This window comes from Oenanthe melanoleuca, chromosome 1A (genome assembly GCF_029582105.1).
Source record: "Oenanthe melanoleuca isolate GR-GAL-2019-014 chromosome 1A, OMel1.0, whole genome shotgun sequence".
NCBI lineage: Eukaryota > Metazoa > Chordata > Aves > Passeriformes > Muscicapidae > Oenanthe > Oenanthe melanoleuca.
In genome coordinates, this window is record NC_079334.1 from 23,062,272 (window position 1) to 23,083,231 (window position 20,960).

Below are 20,960 nucleotides of genomic sequence, written 5' to 3' on the forward strand. Positions count from 1 at the left end.
TATGGTTCCTATATAAAATCCTAGTATTGTTATGCCTTCACAGTTATTGTAATAGACTGACTAAGGAAAATTTATGGTAGTGAAACATTCTAAAAGTTTTCAAAACTTCTCATGAGTAACATTTTTTTTGCTGTTGAGTGTACTGTATGAAAACCATTTTGAAGTATTTTGAGGGACTCCTTAAGTTGTGTGTAATTATTTGACATTTAATATTTGTTTTTTGAGGTTGATACTTGGTATTACAAATTCTCATCTTTTTATACTTCATTGGTGCATTAACAAGTAAGAGGTTACATGGCTGTATTAGCCAGTGGTTAGTGGTTAGTGCCATATCCTGGTGTAAGTCAGGAGTCCTTGAGACCTTCCTAACCCCATCAGTTTTTCTGCACCATAACGAGTTAGCTGGGCTGGGGATATGACTTGTATTAAAATTAAATCAGGTAGGTTTTTAAAGCTGATACCAGTCTGGATGGCTTTTACCCATTCACCTAACTGAACATCAGTGAGAACATACATGTCAGCATGTGAGAATAGTTGTGCCAGAGGAGTGGGAATGAGCAGGTGAACAAGAGAGAGACTGGGGCTGTCTTAGGTGCTCTGTCAAAGTGCTTGTGTGAAGTGCACTGTTGCTGTTTGCATTTATCCCACCTCAGATCTGGCTGTTGAGAAACTGAACTTCAGTTTTGGCTCAATTTGGTTGAGCATATATGCATTGATTCTGTGGTTAAATTCATGCCACATGAGAGAACACAAAAGTAGGTTCCAAAAGGGGAAGATCATGCAGCTTACCTACTTGCTCGTATTCTTACATTCACCAAATGGTTATAGGTGGTGTAGGTGGTGATTTAATACTAAAAGTCATAACACATAATCCTTCTTCACATGGACCTTTTTCTACCAGGATTGAAATCCTGACAAAACTAGTACCCTGAAAGATGACACCAAGTGTACTATTTTCTCATACCAATGCAGGGCATTCTTTGCAATTCTTCCAGTAGCTGTGATTATTAAGGATATACAACACAGTTTTGGATAAAAAGGTTTGAAGTGTATTAGTAAAAGTCTTTCAATAGTTAATGATTATTGCTGCTGTCATATACAGCAAGGGAAGGCTGGTTTCATAAAACAATCCATTAAATTGTGTCTGAGCACACTATATGTGAGCAAGCACCCTAGTCTTAATGCTTTTAGAATGTCTTCACAGAAATTAAATGTTCTGTTAAAGTCACTGATTTGGAGATCTTGCTACGTTCAGAATTGCCTATGCATCATTCATTAGCTGAACCATTTCTAAGTTCAAAATCTTGAAACCTTGCAGTCTTTTGAGCTTGTCTTTGTCCTCCTTAAGCTCTTCCTGTGATCTATATAATCAGAAAACTTTTTAATTGGAAGGGGGGATAAAAGGGTTACTCTGTGCTAAAAAGATAGATGGATAAAAATACCAGTGGAGTCATACTTCCTTGCTATTGTTCAGATTGCATTTGAGGTTAAAGCAACAGAAGGAACAGAATGTACTTGGGAACTGCTTGATCTTTTGGTTCTTGGTGGGTGGGTTTTAGTGGTTGAAGACAAACTACTCTTCATCAATATTCAAAGCTTACAAGGGAGTTCTTGCTGTAAAGTCAATGCTGCTCATTGGTGGCCTCAGTGAAGGAGGATCCAGAAGGCATTCATTGGATGTTCATTGTTTAAGCTAATGAACTGAAAGCCTCAGAAGGACACTGAAAGCTGATCTTATCTTCTATTGAAAGTGTTCGCAACCAGAAATTGTGATCTTTACTTTGGAATATATGACATAGGAATTGAGACTATGAGAGCAGTTACCCACCCAGTTTTTTAAGCTGTTTGCCTTATTTTCATGGAAGCTGTCCTGTGAATCAGTACTGGTAGTAACGGTATATATTCACTTATGAATACTGTTGCAGCTGTTACTATGGAGTTTATGCTCTGCCAAAAAAAATGGGATAACTGATGTCAAAAATTTGATGTTCTGTATTTGTAAATAGTACGGTTTACTAATGACCTTTTTGGGTGTTCTGTTTGTTTGTTTTTTTTTTCTTTTAGATTCAGCAATTGGAGGTGCTGCTGCTTCAAATTATGCAAATTCCACTTGGGGTCCTGGAGCCTCCTCCAACAGCGGCACCAACGCCAACCCAACTCACATCTGGGACAAGGTGATTGTAGACGGGTCTGACATGGAAGAGTGGCCTTGTATTGCCAGCAAAGATGCTGAGTCTTCTTCCGAAAACACCACCGATAACAACAGTGCCTCGAACCCTGGCTTGGAGAAGAATGCTCTGCCAGGAAGCACCACTAGTAACAAAGGAAAAGGAAGCCAGTGCCAGTCTGGAAGCGCTGGAAACGAATGTAATCTTGGGGCCTGGAAATCTGATCCCAAGGCTAAATCTGTTCAATCTTCCAATCCTGCTGCCGAGAGTAACAATGGACTAGGTAATTGGAGGAACTTGAGTGGACAGGACAGAATCAGTCCCGGTTCTGGCTTCAGCAACTTTAACCCAAATAGCAACCCATCTGCTTGGCCAGCACTGGTTCAAGAGGGCAATTCTAGGAAAGGAACTCTGGAATCTGATAGTGGTAGCTCCAATGCACAGATTAGCACAGTAGGTCAGACCTCTAGGGAACAGCAGTCAAAGATGGAAAATGCGGGTGTTAACTTTGTCTCTGGCAGAGAACAGGCTCAAATTCATAACACTGATGGACCAAAAAATGGAAACACTAACTCCTTGAACTTAAGTTCACCAAACCCTATGGAGAATAAGGGAATGCCCTTTGAAATGGGCTTGGGGAACCCTTCCAGGAGCACTGACACCCCTTCTCAAAGCACTGGAGAAAGAAAGACTGGGAGTGTTGGGTCTTGGGGTACAGCTAGGGGGTCTTCTGGAACTGACACAGTCTCTGGGCAGAGCAATTCTGGAAACCATGGGAACAATGGAAAGGATAGAGAGGACTCCTGGAAAGGAGCTTCTGTTCAAAAACCTAATGGGTCAAGAAGTGATTCTTGGGATAACAATAACCGGTCTACGGGTGGTGGGTCTTGGAACTTTGGCCCTCAGCATGCAAATGAAAGCAAATGGGGTGAAGGGAACAAATTAACATCTGGGGTCTCTCAGGGAGAATGGAAACAGCTGTCTGGGTCTGATGAACTGAAGATTGGAGAGTGGAGTGGTCCAAACCAACCAAATTCTAGCACTGGAGCATGGGACAATCAAAAAGGCCACCCTCTTCCTGAAAACCAAGGCAATTCCCAGGCTCCCTGTTGGGGAAGATCTTCCAGCTCTGCGGGAAGTGAGGTTGGAGGTCAAAGCACTGGAAGCAACCACAAAGCAGGAAGTAGTGACAGTCACAATTCTGGACGCCGATCATACAGGCCTACGCATCCTGACTGCCAGGCAGTCCTGCAGACCTTGCTGAGCAGGACTGACTTGGACCCCCGAGTGCTTTCAAACACTGGCTGGGGCCAGACTCAAATTAAGCAAGATACCGTGTGGGACATTGAAGAGATGCCACGGCCCGAGGGAAAGTCTGATAAAGGAACTGAGGGGTGGGAGAGCTCTGCCACACAGACAAAGAACTCAGGGGGCTGGGGTGATGTACCCAGCCAAAGCAATCAAAACAAGTCTGGATGGGGTGAGCTCTCAACCCCAACGGAGTGGAAGGACCCCAAAAGTACTGGAGGATGGAATGACTATAAGAACTCCAATTCTTCTAATTGGGGAGGAGGAAGGCAAGAAGAAAAATCATCTTCCTCTTGGAATGACAGCTCTAGTAAGGATCAGGGGTGGGGTGGACGGCAAACTAATCAAGGATGGTCTTCTGGAAAGAACGGTTGGGGAGAGGAAGTTGACCAAACGAAAAGCAGTAACTGGGAAAGTGCAGGAAGCAAGCCAGTGTCTGGTTGGGGTGAAGGTGGGCAAAATGAGATTGGAACTTGGGGTAATGGTGCAAATACAAGCTCTGCTTCAAAGGGTGGATGGGACGATTGTAAAAGAACTTCAACATGGAACGAGACGGGTCGACAGCCCAACTCCTGGAACAAGCAGCAGCAACAGCACCAGCAGCAACAGCAGGAGTCTTCTGGTTCCTGGGGTCCACCGCCCCAAACTCCAAGTAATGGGCGGCCTCCAAACCCAAACTGGAACAATGGACCACAGCCAGCTGCCCCCAAAGAGGAGGAGCCTAGTGGCTGGGAAGAACCTTCTCCACAGTCAATCAGTCGAAAAATGGATATTGATGATGGCACTTCAGCGTGGGGAGATCCTAGCAGTTATAACTACAAGAATGTGAATCTGTGGGACAAGAACTCACAAGGAGGACAGGCCCCACGGGAGCAGAGCCTGCCTACTCCAATGACTAGTAAATCACAAGCATCAGGTACTAGTCTCAATTCTTTCTTCAGCATATTTCTTTCTTTCTCCCATATATGACTTGTGACCTTAATGCAGAGGAGAGATGCTTGTAGCTGCCAATTCCTGATAGTTGTATTCTATAAAGAAAACCAAATTCTTATTTTAATGTTTGTTTCTGTATTTAAAGTGTCTTTAAAATTTGAATCCGTCAGTCCTCTGCTTATTGTGCTTCAATAACTGTGATCAGAATACTGGTCACTTTGCCAGGAAAAGAAAGTGTTTGTTAGCTGACAAATCTGCATATTCAGTTTGAGCACTGAAGAAAAGGTTGAATTACAGAATCAAAAAAACTTTAAGACTGTGTCCAGCCATAAACTTAATATGCCAACACTGCTTAGTCCATGACTGAACTGTGTTCCTCAGTGCAAAATCTGCAGGTCTTTTAAATACCTTCAGGGATGGTGACTCAGCCACTTCCCTGGGCAGCCTGTTCCAGTGCTGGACAATCCTTTTGGTGAAAAGTTTTTCCTAATATCCATTTGAAACCTGCTTGGTGCAACTTGAGGCCATTTCCTCTTGTCCTATTTCTTGTTACTTGGGAAAAGAGATGCCCCCAGCATGGCTACAGCCTGCTTTCACATAGTTATGAAGAGCTGTAAGGTCTCCCCTGAGCTTCTCTTTCTCTGGACTAAATAGCACTTTTTATATTTATATTTATATTTATATTTATATTTATATTTATATTTATATTTATATTTATATTTATATTTATATTTATATTTATATTTATATTTATATTTATATTTATATTTAATTATTAGAGAAATGGACAGAAAATCTTTACTTATTTTTAGTCAAAAACTTCATGCTCTGAAACACTCAGTTAACACTTGGAGTACATCTGTGACAGGTTTTTAGTCAAGTTTGGCTTTGCTGTATGATAAAGAATGATTGGAAAAACACTTTCTTCTTTGGAAGAAAGTTTATAAAATACTTTCTTCTTTGGAATAAGGACAAGAACAAGTTTCATAGCCTGGAAATGTATTAAGAAATTATTGTTATGTAATCTTTTCCTCTGACTCCAAGACACTTTAAAGACTGCTATCTTGGTTTAATATGTACTGCAAATATGACCTTTATTCAGTATATGAAACTCCTAAGTTAGATGCTTGTAATTAGTCACAAAAGTTCACGCATAGGAGGACAGTATTAGATGTGGGGTTCATGTTTAACCTGGGAGAAGAATATTACTCATCACAGCATTCTCTTCATCCCTGGAGGTCAGTGCCCTCTCTAAATTTGTTGTGAATGATTGTCAATTCTGTTGCACCCACGCTGCTGAGAACCAGAACAAGAAGAATGAAGCAGTAGATGAATGACGTGGGGCTGCACTGCAGTAAACAATTCATTGTCTAAATGGTCTGTAATGAAACCTCTTTCTCCTTTGTGCAGTCTGGAGCAAAAGCACTCCACCTGCTCCAGACAATGGTACGTCCGCCTGGGGTGAGCCAAATGAAACCAGTCCCGGGTGGGGTGAAGTAGATGATACAGGAGCATCGACTACAGGCTGGGGGAATGCACCTTCCAACGCCCCGAATGCCATGAAATCTAGTGAGTATAGGCCAGACACCAGTTTCTTTGCAATTGCCTTGGAGATTTTTTTTTTTTTTTGTGTTTGGCCTTTTGACATAGGTCACCTGTGGAGGAGTTGTTATCTGAGGCCTAAAAACAATGTTGAACATTTTTATAGGATTTTGATGGATGAGTATTAAGTGTTTGTAAATGACTGAAACTTTTGTCTTTTAAGGTAGTAAAAAATTTCCTAACTAAGCAATTAAATGAGCAGGTCTGATTCTGGAAGCACTGAAACACAGTAAGGGAATGTGGTTTTTTTTTCTCTGGCTGCCTACTTGTTATAGATAGGTTACTTTTTCTGATGATATCAGGCAAAGACATGCACAGTACTGGCAGATTTCACTGTGGAGGCCATTACATGGTGGTTGTCTATGGTTTGATTATGCAGCTTGGCTTTGAATGGATTTTTTTAATTGTATACGTGGGAAAACATTTAACTCTTAAGAACTGCACTTTGTAGTAGAACCTAAATGCCTACTACAGTATCTTTCATGAATATTGAAATACTTTTGATACTGTAGTACTTTGAAAATTCACTTCAAAGTTAAAATCTTGCTCTGTTAAGAGTTTTTGTGGATATTATGCTTGATGATGCAAGTCATTTGTATAATTTTTATTTCATTCTTTTTAAGGAAAAAACAACAAACAAAAGCAATGTTATTGCCAAAGTCAGTAACATTTAGATGTGAAGTTTCCTGTAGGAACTACTGATGATATACAAGTGTTACTGAACTTTACCTGATTGTGCCCACTGTAATACTGTTTCCAGCCCAGAAATTGCTTTTGCAACATGTAATTGTTTGAAATGAACTGCTGTGTAGATAGTTTGTTGTTGGGTCCTTCTCCCTTCCTCCCACCCCAATTAAATAATTTGGCCTTTTCTGAAACAAAAAGTCATTGCTTACTTAGCTATCATTATAGCAGGCTTTTGTGGATGGCAGGCTTCCCATGCCTGCCACATAGACTTGGCATTTTAGGATGCTAAGCTGATTTTAGATGGCTGTCTTCTTTTATCTATAGAAAGATAGCTAAATATGGCCAAAATCAGAACTTCTGAAACTGATCGTTGAAAATTCTCTTGATTGGTTAATGCTTAATACTGTCTTTCAAGATATACATGGTCACTGGCTTACCATAGAGATCTGTATGTGTGCCATAATCAAAGAACTGCAACCTACTCATGCTGTTCTGTATGTGAGCTGTCCCCAGCTCTAGAGCAAAATCTAGGGTCAGGATACAGGCTAGCTGTGACCAGAAAAGAAAAAAAACCAGTTTGGAGCCAAAGAAGAAAGTACAGATCAGTATCCACCTTTTTTAAAATGTAGATTTACGTACTTCAGCCAGCATTGCATAAAAATATTCTGTCAGAAATAGGAACAAATTCAGTTTTCTGTTACATATATATATTAATTTTTTATTATTATTATTTTTATTTTTTAATCATTTTTTAAATCTTGAAAATTTCATTTGTGTTCTATAGCTCTTGATACCTTCTTACTCAACAAATGCAAAAAAATAAGCCGGTGTCATACAGGCAAGTCATCTTTACATCACTGTCCAGATTCATGTTCAAGAGTCCTAGAGAGCTGTCAGTGCAGAAGAATAATCTCTGGTCATGTAGTATCATAGTATATATTTAAGCACTGTCACCAGAAGTAATTTAAAGCTGCAGGGACTACCCAGTATAACATTTCCAGATTGTGTTCTTGACTCTGCAGTCATCATAATTTAATGTAGCCTTTTCTGTGTAAGTAGCATGATTAAAGGGCCAAGAGGTAAATCTTTTTGCAGTTGGACCAGCATGTTTCTTAAGCAGTCAGTTTTAGTACCAAATTGAGCAGACTTTTAAAAGGTGTCTTAACTGAATGAAGTATCTGAGGGTTTATTTATAATGTATTTTAAGGTATCTCTTAAACCATCATAAAATGCTGCTGTACTTATTTTCATTATGGTCAGGGTAGGGATCCCCATGGTAGACTAACTTCAATTCCTGACTTTTTTAATATTCAGACTTCCTGCTATGTATGTTAATGTCTTTATTGCTGATTTCCTCACTCAGACTTCAGACATTTAAAAAAATAGTTATTACAAAGGAGATGATGATGGTGGAAATCTTTTTTAAAGTAGATAAATACTAAATAAACAAATACAGGAATAAATGTGCAGAATGAAGAACTGGAGCAGGAAGAGCAGTTGGATAGTGGACAGGATGAGGACTTGGGCTCCTGATAGCTTGTCAGTAAAGGTTAGAATTCCAAGTTGTGTGTCAATGCTAGAGAGTAACAGCAAGAAAAGAAGCCAGCAGGGAAAAGTCTGAACTGATGCAGTGAAGGGGTTGTAGCTTTCTAATGTACTTAAACATCTCTGCAAGTCTCTTTAGTTACATTGTTAGGAATAGAATTTGTAGTAGAGGAGGGATTCTTTTGTTTGGTTTGTTTTTGGGTTTGCTTTGTTTTGCATTAAACTGCTTTTGATGTTGTTTGTACCAGAGGACAATGTCAGATCCTTGCCTTCAGGTTCTACTTAGTTGTTATTCCTAAAAGTAGTTTGTTTCTGTAATTTTGTGGAAGAGTGTAGGACAAGGGAGTATTAAGGTTTTGAAGTGGGAGAGGAAATAATTGATGAACCACCTGAACCAGAGTCTTCAGCACCCCTGGTTTTTGAGAGTGGTTTGAAGGCTTTAATTTGCACTTGGAAATAATAGGTTGCCTTTTAAATGCAGCTGTATCTGTATAAGAGGTCCCTATTGCTATTATATCTTTAAAGGTTTGACATTTCTTTAAAATAGTTGCAAAACATGACATGAGAACATGCCACCAAATCTCTTGGGTTTTGGAATTCGTGCACAAGTTTTTACAGCTGTTAGAGTGAAGACACATTTTTTATTATTTTTTTTCTAGTTCCTTTGGGATTCTGATGATCTCAGCTAATGTTGCACTGCCACATCACCAGCTGCATGGTATTGTAGACTGCTTTTGAGCATTTTTTTTTTCCTTTTTCTGAAGGTTCTAAATCTATGCAAGATGGCTGGGGAGAGAGTGATGGGCCAGTGACAGGAACACGTCATTCCAGCTGGGAAGAGGAGGAGGAGGGAGGAGTCTGGAACACAGCAGGCTCTCAGGGAAGCAGTTCCTCCCACAACTCAACAAGCTGGGGACAAGGAGGAAAGAAAACACAAATGAAGGTAAAATGCTTGAATGATTCATTACTATTGTGTTATCTGAAAACAGTCTGACTGATATGTTAAAACATTATATAGTTATTTTTTAAGAAGGTTTTGCAGACTTACAGAAAGGTGCCTCTTAAACTAGTGTGAAAAAATGGGAGGTTTTTGGATTTGCTTTAAAATATTACACCTGTTATGACTAATAAATCTTCCAGTAGGTGTCAAATTCTTTTGGTTTGTAAGCTGCACAGCCATTACTAAATGGAAATAAGTATCCCAAGGCTATTTCTCTTCTCTTGCTGACACATCTTCCTATTAGGCTGCTGCTGTTGTTCATGCATAGCTTGCTGAAGTTTGGAGTCCATAGTACCTATGGCACATGAACTTCTTATTTTCTAACTGTTGTATTTATGTCTGATTTATGTTTGTTGTTGTTGACATTTGGCCTCAAACAGGAGCAGGAGCTTGGCTGTAGTCCTGAGTAAATTTCTTTCTAAGGTTTGTTTGCATTGAAGTTTTTTAGTACAGTAACCTTGTTACTGTATTAATATTAGAAGGACTATACTGTGTCTGTTTCTCATGAAGTAGGTAGGGCAGAGCAGTTTCCTAAGAGGTGGAAATACTGTTGTGATACGGTAGAGAGTTGTATAATTCTTGTTCTACAGAAATTATTCTCAGGGACTTTTTTCTCACTTAAAGCTTTTTCATTTTAACCATCAAAACAACTGAAAATTTTTTCACTGTTGAACTGTGTTAGTATTGGTTTGGTGATCTGTAAATTACACTAAGGCTAAAGAGAGACCCTGGTCAGCACAGTGCCTGTGCAAGAGACTCTATGCTAAAGGGAAGAAAGGCAAGGAAGAAATCTTCCTCTGTGTGCACTGGAATAAAGAATGTATTAAACTGTAACAGAGGGAAAAGTTAACTATGTTCACAAAGCTTTCCAGATTGCAGAATGAAACTGAAGGTGTGATAAACATTCTACATGACAATGTTCAACCAGTTTGGAATATGTAACAGTGAGCAATTGTACAAGACACAATATTTGGTAAATGTTTCCAAATAGGTAAATACTTAAGGTAATTTTTTCAGGAGATTAATTTCTCTGATACCAGAATTTTCATTTTAAACATGCACATCTCAAGGATAGTGGGGAATTTAAGGAATCAAGAAGTTTCTTAAAAATATTTTTGTCTTTTTTTTTTTTTTTTTTTCAGTGTGCATTAAAAGGAGGAAATAGTGATTCGTGGATGAACCCTTTATCCAAACAGTTTTCAAATATGGGCTTGCTAGTAAGTAAAATTTTTTTTTTTAAAGAAAGTCCAACTTTGTTCAAAAAACTGTAAGCTTTAAATAAGTCAAAAGATCAACTGTTCCACAGTTATTTATCTGCTATGCTGGGATGTTGATTATAAAGCCTGTAGTAGCTGGCTCAGAAGAGCTTCTCAAAAAAATCTAATCTACTTTAATACTAATAAAATACTAATAAAAATGACACTACTTTTCCCAAATCTACTTAGATTCCTAACGTTACTTTATGATAGTTCCTGCTCTGAGGTTGCAGTTTCCTTGCAAGTAATAGATATGGGAGGAGGATGTGTGTTTTCTTATTTTGTTTGTTTGGTTTTGGGGCAAGGGGATTGTTGGTTTTGATGTGGGTTGTTTGTTGTTACTTTGTTTATGGGTTTGGGCTTTTTTAAATTTTATTTTCATAACATGCTGTTTAGAGTGCTCAAGCTAGAGGCTGCTGCCTGTAGTGTCAGACATCTGTGATAAGTCCAAGGTTTTAATTCTGAATCTCAGCCACCTATCAGAAAAGGAGAGTTACAGCTCTGTATCTGTCTTGGCTGAATTTACAGCCAAGAATTTACAGCAGGGTCTTTTTAGAAAAAAAAATGCTCATTATGAATCCGTAAGTAAAGATTGTTTGGGAAAGTGAATAAATAAATATCACATCATTGAGGAAAAAAGACAGAGCTGTAGGGAAGTACTTAAAAACAATTATATATAATTGTTTTAGGAACTTCTGACAATTTGTACAATATTTTGCTGAATATTGTGCCAGTTGTCATCCTGTGAAGCAGGAATACTGTGTAACACTGGCTAGCAGAAGATAACAATACCAAGTTTGTTTGAGAAGTCCAGGGCTACACAAGGTGACACTGGCATGCTTAGGATTAATTTGCAATGTCTTTTGGCTCCCAAGCTCTAATTCAGTTTGCTAGGCAGTAGATGCTTCTGAAAGCTGTGGGAACACCTTGTCCCAGACTGCCAACTGAGGAATCCTGTGGCAGCACATTTCAAGATTTGATGGCATGGCAGGTCATGAGGATGAGCATTTGGCCACTGTTTTCAGTGTTTTGTCACTCTACCACTGGAACACCAAGGCACAGGTTCATTTATGGAGTGGCTCTGTGTCCATCTTTCTCTGTTTGTGCTTTCGTGTGTCTGGTTTTATATGGGTAAACTTGCCACACAGCACTAGGGGAGTGAGGCAAGATGTGTCCAGGGTGATACCAGAAACCCTTGTGGTCAGTTTTTCTTAACACAAGAATATTCTTCCTGCATTCCACCTTTCTGAAATATTTCTCAGCATTGAATAGAAGTCAGAACTGAATTGTGTTCTTTTTCCCCCCCAGAGTCAAACTGACGACATTCCAGGCAGTAAGATGGACTTGTCTGTAGGTGCGTATATTTTAATTTCAATGCATTTGAAATGTATAGTATTTTTATGAGAACGACATGCTGTACTCTGCGAGGGTTTGATCCTTAGATTTGGCACTCCTCATAATACAAGGGTAGTGTAAAAAGCATCCTCTGTCCTGTCTGAGAGCTTTTGATTCTAGTGTGCAAGGTTTGAATGTATACCTGTACAGAGCAGAGCTATAACTTGAGACAGAGACATCTTTTTTAGACTGTTTTAATATTTTAAGTTTGTATTCCTTGTTACTGTTTCAAGAAAGTGAAAACCTTTTTCATTTGCTGGAAGAGTACTTTTTTCCCTCCTGTCAGTAGGACATCCCATTTACTACTGCTTCCTGGAGGTGATGTGAGGGGGAAAAAAAATTCTATCATTGATTTCTTTAGTTCCATACCTCAGGCTATTACAAATTTCTTTTCAGTAGAACTAGATTTTATGTTCTGGATAGCTTCACTACAATTGCTACACAGCTTAAGCATCATGGGCTGTGTGGTACCAAAGTAGTGTGTGGTAATGAAGACTTACTTGCATCTAATACCAGGTCTGGGTTTGGTATTCTAATACAGTGCTTGGAGCACCTTGGCTCTGATCATCATGCACTGTCAGTAATTCTTACTATATTGGTCTTGATCTTCTTATTTGAAGAGTGTGTTCCATTTATTTCAAGTGCTAGAGTAATACTTTTATTTATTGACAAAGACAGAAAAGAGATGGATCGACAACATCTGAGGCAGATGTACTTCTTTTCTTCTTCTATCAAGTCTCTTTAATGGATAGCTTGTCTACTTTAAAAATAGGATATAGCTTTTTTTCACCATTTAAATATCTCCTATTCTGTAAGATACAAGGTTTGCTGCATTCAAGTAGGTTTGTCAGAACCACTTAATATTTTGTGTTTTCTTTTTCCCTGTTTGACAATCACCTTTGTGTTTTTTAATGTATTTGTTAAAATCTCTGCAGATCAGAGAACTCTCAAATCACTTCTAAATACTGAGAAATTATTTTAAAATTTCTATTTACTCAAATGTAATTCGTGCAACTGGCTATTGTAAATATGTTACAAAGCTGTAACTTATGTAGCATTCAGATGAAATCAATATCTAAGTGCATGTGATTGCTTAATAGGCTTGGATGATGTAAATTTATGGTAAAGGTATAAAATCAGTATGGTTTCTCCATTTGGGGTACCCTACTGGGTGTATCTGTTTTCACCATGTTGAGTCTCTTGTTGGCAAATGTTTTGAGTAACCTTGCTCAGTAGCAGTTTGTGTCTCCTACCTCCTAGTGCAGGATCATATTACATAATTCTGTATGGAATTCAGTTTTCTATTTCTTTAAATTCTGTGCATGTGGTGGGAGAGATGTATTTAATAGAAGTTTTTTCCCACACTAGAGAGTGAACGTCATCTTTCAAGTCCTTGTTTGATTTTGCATTTTTCAGTGTTTTTCTCAACTCTTGATAGTGGAAAAATCCAAGAACTCATAGGGTCTTTTTTTATTAAGATGGTTTAACATGTAACCTGTTCTATATTTCTACATGTAGAGAATTCGGGGCTTCATATTTATTCATTCACAAGTGTTTTTGCCTACTGTAGAGAGTGATTCAAACTTCTCACATTTTGACAGTTGCCTGTACTGCATAAGGTAAAGCTGTTCTTAAGCCCTCTGCATTATTTATAGCTTTAGTTGACAAGTTCAAAAGACAAGACTCACACGACACCTTTCAAGGTTGCATTAGAATTTCCTGTGAATGGGATTAAGGAATACAGTCATCTCTCTCACTGAGGCCTTGTTTGTACTGAAGTCTGAGCAGCTGCCTCAGCACTAAGTGACATGCAAATCTGTGCTTCAAGCCTTCAGAGGTGCTCTTTTAACACTCTGTATTTTACAAGGCATCATTCAGTAATGTTTGAGGAGCTGATTGGATCATCAGGATAACCAGAGACACAGAAGGGTGTTTCTGTGGCTTAGTCATCTTGTGTTGGCATTGACCCAGTTTCATTTCAGACAGTGATGCAACTATGCCTCGCTTTCAGTTTCTTTTCAGCAACTAATGGCCAGGGCTTCCTGTGTGGAATTAGAGCACATGAGCCTTTTAGTAGCACATTGCTGGCATTGTGCGCAGTGGTTTGATGTAGCTATTGACAGCACTCAGCTGTGGGTGACACTTTGTGACTGCTTTTGCCAAGCCAGTTGTAGCTTTCAGGATATGTTAAGAAAGGGATCAGAGAACCACAAGCTCAGGTCAGTATGACTCCAGTTAAAAGCTAAGATATGTAGGTTATTTGTCAAGTGTTTTGTGATAAATTATGTTAAAGGCATCTGAGAGGATGAAGCTGGATCAGCTTTGAAAGCTCTGTGGGTAAGAAAAACCCATGCAATTAGTGGTCAGTTTCATGTCTTCTTGGCAGTAGCATAGCTGTGAATATTAATAGATTGGGATTGGGCATTAAGAAGAGATGCTGGATTTGAGAAGTTTTTTTCCAGGAGTGCTGTCTTGAAGGTGTTAAAGTGATTAGCTGTCTGCTCTGATAAAGGTTTAGTGTTGTGTCATTGGTAGGGTAGATTATTTATCACCAACTTCCTTTGGAAAAGTCACATAATTTCTTCTTAGTTGTGCTGATGTGTTTTTAAAACATTTCTTGGAAAGACCATCTGTGCTATTAACTAAAGAGTATTCTTTGAAACTAAAAATATCAGTAAAGTTCATTTCTAACGCATCCATATTTTAAATTGAAGATGTTTTCCATCTACTCCAACATAGCAATATGCATCTGATAGCTTACAGGTGCCATATATGGCCCAAAAAATTCTTACTTGGCAACAGTTCAGTGTGTAAGGTAGAAAACTTCTTCCAGTCAGTTCTTCAGCTGTTGATAAAGCTTTTAGAAAAAGTCAATGTCTTGTTCACTGTGTATGTTTCAGTTTGGTCATCTGTTATTGACATCTCATACTCTACCAGGTTACTGACTAAACAATGGCAAGAGACTTCAGGGGGTGTTTCAGAAATGTGTTACTGGTTGTGTTTTCGTGTACAGGTTGAGGGAGATTGCCTGTCTGAAGTTACAATATACCAGTTGATGTCTTGTGTTCAGGGGTTAAGTTCATGTGACTGTAGGAGAATCTTGACCAAACTGTGTGCATGTGACCAAGTTTTTAGAATTATCTCAAAGAATTTCTCAGCAGAGGCTAAGTAGAATACATGGAGAACTTAAATAGTGGTCTTCCTACATACTGAATCCCAAAAAATAACAGTGCAGGTTTTGGGAGACATAGAGAGCTAGGTATTAATTAACATAATTAGATAAAAAGTGTATATTTATATCTATACATGAATTGGGAGAAATACTTCACATTAAACTCTGTAAAGTAAATGGGCATGTTCAGTGTTAAATGGAACTTCCTACATTAATTTTTCAACACTTTTAATTCCAACTGTAGCTATGCTAAATTATAAGACACATGTAATTTATACCCTGATCTTAGAGATTATTTCTTTGGCTGTGAACCTGCTGTCATGAAACATGGTAGAGATTGTTTGCACTAATTTCTTTTTTTTTTACAGGTGGTCTCCCAGATAAGAAGTTTGAGGTAGATAAACGAGCCGTGAATCTTGGGGATTTTAATGACATGATGAGAAAGGATCGATCTGGGTTCCGTCCACCTAATTCCAAAGACATGGGAACCACAGACAGTGGGCCTTATTTTGAGAAGGTGAGAGAAATATCTGTAGATAAATTAATGTCAACCTCTGTGTTCAAGATCCCAGTTTTTATCTTAGTTCTCAGCAGGTGCTAAAAATTGAATAACCCTGAATGAGCTCAGTAGTAAAAAGGTGTGGGGTAGTTTTATTGGTAGAATGAATTTGTGTATGAAACAGGTGTCAGGTGTGCATAGACAAACTAAATTGGGGAGAGTGAGGCTTTTTATTCTAGAATAGACTGTTCTTGATGTAGACAGAAATTCCTTTCTCTTTTCTTGCAAGGGTAAACTACCAGTAGCAATGAAATTCATTATAGATTTCATCATGATGATTCTTTTGGCTACTAAGTACAGGCATCTACTATAAAAAAAAAAATAAAAAAAATAAACAAAACTGGTTGACATCTAGGTAAATATAAGTAATCACAGTCTTCTGAATTTTTTTCTTATTTTGTGTCTGGCATTTATTGGAAACACCCTTTCTAAATTCCACAACCCCTTATGCTGTATGTCCATGTACTGTAAGCTTCTGTATGACATCTGTTTCTCTGTGACATCTGTTACATGTTATGGTAGTGTTTCTTTCATATTCTTGCCTATTTTAAGCAGAAGCTTTCACTGTTATTATCAAATATTAATTGCTTCACATTATGAATTGGAGAGTGTCCAATACATTCAGAATGCTCTAGGGCTGTTTTGGTTTTTTCTAGATACAGTTTATCACATGTAAAATGGAAAACAAATTTGGTTTAAAAATTCTGAAGGCGTGTTAACTGTCTAGGAATTTTTAACTCCTCCATTTTGATATCACGAGCCAAAAAGCAGTTTTGTCAACTCCCTCTGGTGGCATAATTAATAAATACCATGAGCAAAGCTAATGTGTTTCCTAACAAATTATGCTGGTAGGTGTGTGCTAACCTTAGGAATTAATTCAAGATTTGTTTGCCTCTTAGTGGTAATAGCCACTATCAGAAACTAATTTCATGAAAGTTCAAAATGTATTTTTAAAAAGAAAACTTTAAGATTATCTCCTTGGACCAAAATCTTAATTGTCAAGTGATCGTTTGAATCAGAAGTTTTGTCCTTGTAACTGCTATTACAAATTAACTTTGCTTCTTCCTAGTCACTCACCGTCCCTCTTTCTCTCCTCTTGCATTCTGTTGCTTCACTAACCAACTCCTGCTGTTGGCTAACTGCTGCTTCAGCTGACTTTGCCTTTCTCCAATCAAGATGGGTGCCTTGGGGATGAGGCTCCCTGCTCTCCCTTCTCCCCTTCTCCCAGCTACAAGCTGTCTCCCTCTGGTTCCACACTATCCAACGTCGGCCTTGGGGCAATCGGCTCAGGGCTCAGTCCCCAAAACTTCGCTGCTAGACAAGTAAGCAGGCCACCTTATAAGATGCATTGTTATAAGGCTGCAACCTGGGCTTAATCCTGCTTAGTTGGTTGCTTGCATTTGTTCTTCTGCTGAAGAGATTAAAATTGTAAATGGAAATTTCAGCTGTCTCAGGCCATTGAGAATCAGTCCACTTTGGATCCTAGCATCAGAACATACTGTCTGGTTTTGTTGGTCTCTTCCTGAATCACAGTGCAGCAGCAGGTAGATGTGCTTTTCAGAAGTCGTGAAGTTAGTGGTATTTTGGCTTAAAACCCAGTTCAAGGCTGTTGATTTGCCTCATCAAGCCCAATACTGATTTTTTTTCAGACTCTACTCAAAGACCTTGTATGTAGAAATGTGCCTGTGAAAAGTTGCAGTGATATAGCATTGTGCCTGTTCCCTTCTCCCTTCCTCCCTTTCTCAAATCAATCAAGGATTGATTTAGTAGCCTTTAAAAATTCTTGAAGTAGCAGTATTTTTGTGTACAGGGAAATGGTGGGGGAGGAGTTAAGTGATTAATTGCAATTTGGAAGAATTTCTGCTTATTATGTTTTGCATTATTCTAGAAGAAAATATTTTAGGAATACTAGGAAATGAAAGAATAGTACCTAATTATTGCAGCTGGTCTAACTTATGTAGTCATATGCCTAACATGATGGTGTTTCTTTGTGTTGTCTTTCTGTTTCTATGTGACACAGTGTTGAACATCAGATTAAGTCCAAAATTTACAGGCATGTTGTTGATCTCAGTGTGCAGAACTCTGTAGAGTAACAGAGAAGGCTGAAAGTGTAACTGCAGCTTCAGGGCCTCTCAAAAATTTTAATGTATGGTTGACTCCAGCCAGCTGTTTTCAGAATAAAATGTCTTGTCTTTTGGGATTTTTTTTTGTCCTCCTGCATGCTTAGGAGTTGCTTCTGAAAAAGAAGATAATTTAAGTGGAGGGGGATGCAGGTGAATGAGGCAGTCCATAGTGCTGCCAGTGTAGAAGCAGTGTTTGAGCAAAAGGATAGCAGAGGATGCACAGTATTAATGCTAGGAGTATTGTGTATTCTAATAGGGTTTATGAAATCCTTGTGTGTGAGGGAAGGAAAGGTTTTAGTGAAGGCCTGCACAGTCTCAGTTTGGAAGAATGATGGACTTACATGGGGTGCAGCAGTGCTGGCATGGACAGGCAGAATGGGGAATGATGGCTGAGGAGTGCAAAATACACTCTTTAGAACCCCAGGTATCTGTGGGTCACAGACATCCTGATGGACAGCAGGAGATGGGAAATTCTGAGGGTCTTGAGACTGAAACAAAATTCATGGCACATAAGGATGCTTTGGAGTATGAACTTCAGCTTTTAGGAGCAAGAGAGTGTAGCTGTCCTAGTGTAGGAGACTGATAACATTTCTTGTCGCTTTTTTCAAAAAATGGTAACAAAAAAAGTCTGCTCGAGAGGCTGAAATCATGAAACTTAATCACAAATTTTCTTTGGCCTTTTTCGTGCATTAGGGTTTATTACAGAAGTTGCTTATTTATCCGTAAACATTTCTCATTAAAAAACTCTAACAGTAAGTATTCTTGTGTTAAAAAAATAAATCACTGAAAGAAAAAAAACCCACTCAATTCTGACTCTCACTTGAAAATTTTATTCAAATTTAGTGGGAGAAAAGGGGAAGGAAAATATCCAAGTCCAGAATGTTTAAATTTTCATGGCGAAGGAAAATTTTTAATACTATTTTAAAATATAAATTTCAGTTAATGAAAGGCCTGCAGAGAAAATAATAGCCTTGTGAGTGATAGCTCTGCACCCTACTCAGGAAAAGTACCCGTCTTCTCTGAAAGGGGGGACCAGAATTCTTGTTGACACAGTCTTGCCTTACTTTTAAGCCAGTGGAATGGAAATTTTAGTTTGTTGTTTGTACTCCGAGTTTCCATTTCCCAATACATAAAGTGCAAAATATTAAAACATTAGATTTGTCATGTTTTGAAGCAAGTAGATAAGCATGACAGTTCAGTGTTAGAGGAGAAACTACCTGCATCTCAAAAATGTAGTACAGTGGTTTTAACCCAGGTAAAATATTACTGATTTTAGCCAAATGTTTGTAATTTTAAGGGAACTCTGTTTAAGTCAGTAACTTATCTCATTGTTACTGATCTATAGTTACTAGCATAGAAATCCATTGTCCTGCAAGATTCATCTTCTCACTACTGCTTTAATTTTATAGGGTGGCAATCATGGTTTGTTTGGAAACAGCACAGCACAATCGAGGGGCATGCACACACCAGTGCAGCCACTAAATCCTTCCCCCAATATCCGGGCGCAAGTGCCTCCCCAATTCCTTTCTCCCCAGGTAAGGAATTTATAGCAACTGATTACTTGTAAAAGTAGAGCTACAGCCTTCAGAGCACATCATTGAGGTTACTGATACACCTATCTTAGTCTCAAGTTGATGTTAAGAAATGGGAAAGTTAACTAAGGTAAAACCATTGAAATTCATAGTTAAAGTACTTCAAACTCAGTGCAGAAGCATTAGCTTCTATCTTATTCCAAGGCAGTCGGTGGTAAATGCTCGCTACCAGTATTTTTAAACCTCAAAAGTGGATTTGGGAGTCTTATGTCTTATATAGGCTTTTGCAAAGTATTTTGAAAAGAAAAATAAACGTGAAAGCTTAAAGTGTTTCTGAAGTGTGACAGGTTGCTGAATTATTTAAGTAGTCTTGTCGTGTGCTTCCTGTCCCCCCCAAAAGAGAGGTTTGATGAAGGGACTGTGTGTTACATTTACATTGCAGAGCTTTATCTTAAGACCTCAGGGTCTCCAAATGCACAAGTTTACCTTTTGCTTTGTCCCTGGTGAACAGTTCGTGAGATTCTCTTGAATTGTATTTGTGTAGCTCTCCAGTAATGCAGGGAGAAATGGGAGGATTCTTCTCCACCTACTCCTGTCTTTTACTATACCTTATTCAATGTACAAAGAGATTAACTCTTCCTGTGAGGCACTGTTTCTTTGCTCCAGTGACTGCCTGAATGCCTTTCTTTTCCCTTGTCAAGCAGTACTTTTTTAATGTGATAGAGCAGTACTGTGATTACTGGTTAGCTGCATATATATCAGCATTTAAATTTAGTGCAGTCTCTAGCACCTGATTGATTGGGGGAGGAACCTTTGTATGTGTGTCTGCATCTGCGCATGTAATACTGTATACTGTCAATCAAGTGAGGTATTCACTCTGCCCAAGTTACAGATTGTGCATGTTTAAATGTGATGTGTTAATAAATCTGTCATGTCTTTCCCAGAACACCATTGAAGATTGGTGTCATACTTGTTCCTTTATGGAAATGCTTGTACTTCATCTTTTCCTCATAGCAGTGTGTTCAGGATATGTTAACTGGTTTCCATGCAGGTTTCGGCCTCCATGCTCAAACAGTTTCCCAACAGTGGCTTGAATCCTGGTCTTTTCAATATGGGCCCCCAGCTTTCTCCACAACAGATTGCCATGCTGAGCCAGCTTCCACAGATTCCCCAGTTTCAATTAGTAAGTAGCTAGTAATCTTGTAAGACAAGACTGTTTGCAAATTGTCTGCTGAAAGAGTTTGATTTTTATACTTATTCTAATTCTGTTTTGTTCTACTGGTGTTATTTTGTACAAGTATTTTCTCTTTGCTATATAGGGAAGTCCTTCTAGAAGGCAGCAGATAAACCAAATAGGGCCCATATTGTTGTGGATTACAGTGGGTTAGTAATGACTCTAAGCTGTGTTTTTTGTACAGAAGCAGTTGTTTGGTTTTTAATCAAGTTTTCTTCAGATTTGCAGTCATAGTGATAGTAATAAATCAGGTAAGAGTAATTCTGTTGCACGATGTTAAATTGAAAACATTTAACATTTAAGTGAAGGATGTGGTATTCTTCTAATGCATTCATTTTATTTGAGTGCGTGGAATGAGAAACAGTTTACCTATGTTCTGAGCAAAGCGCTTGCTAGTGAATAGCTCCTGGCAATTATATTTCACTTGATGAACTCTGTATTTTCAC

The 20,960-nt window shown here is 38.5% G+C and overlaps 1 protein-coding gene across 9 annotated transcripts in view; it reads left to right on the plus strand.

Moving 5' to 3' along the window:
• Positions 1–20,960, plus strand: part of TNRC6B (trinucleotide repeat containing adaptor 6B) — a 131,284-nt gene that overhangs the window by 87,666 nt on the left and 22,658 nt on the right. For 6 of the 9 annotated variants that reach the window (XM_056481798.1, XM_056481796.1, XM_056481799.1 and 3 more), the window contains 8 exons: positions 2,065–4,392; positions 5,820–5,978; positions 9,008–9,186; positions 10,386–10,460; positions 11,808–11,853; positions 15,435–15,583; positions 19,158–19,283; positions 20,332–20,463. In XM_056481798.1, coding sequence (XP_056337773.1) covers positions 2,065–4,392; positions 5,820–5,978; positions 9,008–9,186; positions 10,386–10,460; positions 11,808–11,853; positions 15,435–15,583; positions 19,158–19,283; positions 20,332–20,463 — 3,194 coding nt within the window. Of the gene's footprint in view, positions 1–2,064; positions 4,393–5,819; positions 5,979–9,007; positions 9,187–10,385; positions 10,461–11,807; positions 11,854–15,434; positions 15,584–16,776; positions 16,948–19,157; positions 19,284–20,331; positions 20,464–20,960 lie in introns of all 9 variants that reach the window. The other 3 variants (XM_056481802.1, XM_056481804.1, XM_056481805.1) reach the window with 2 other exon arrangements.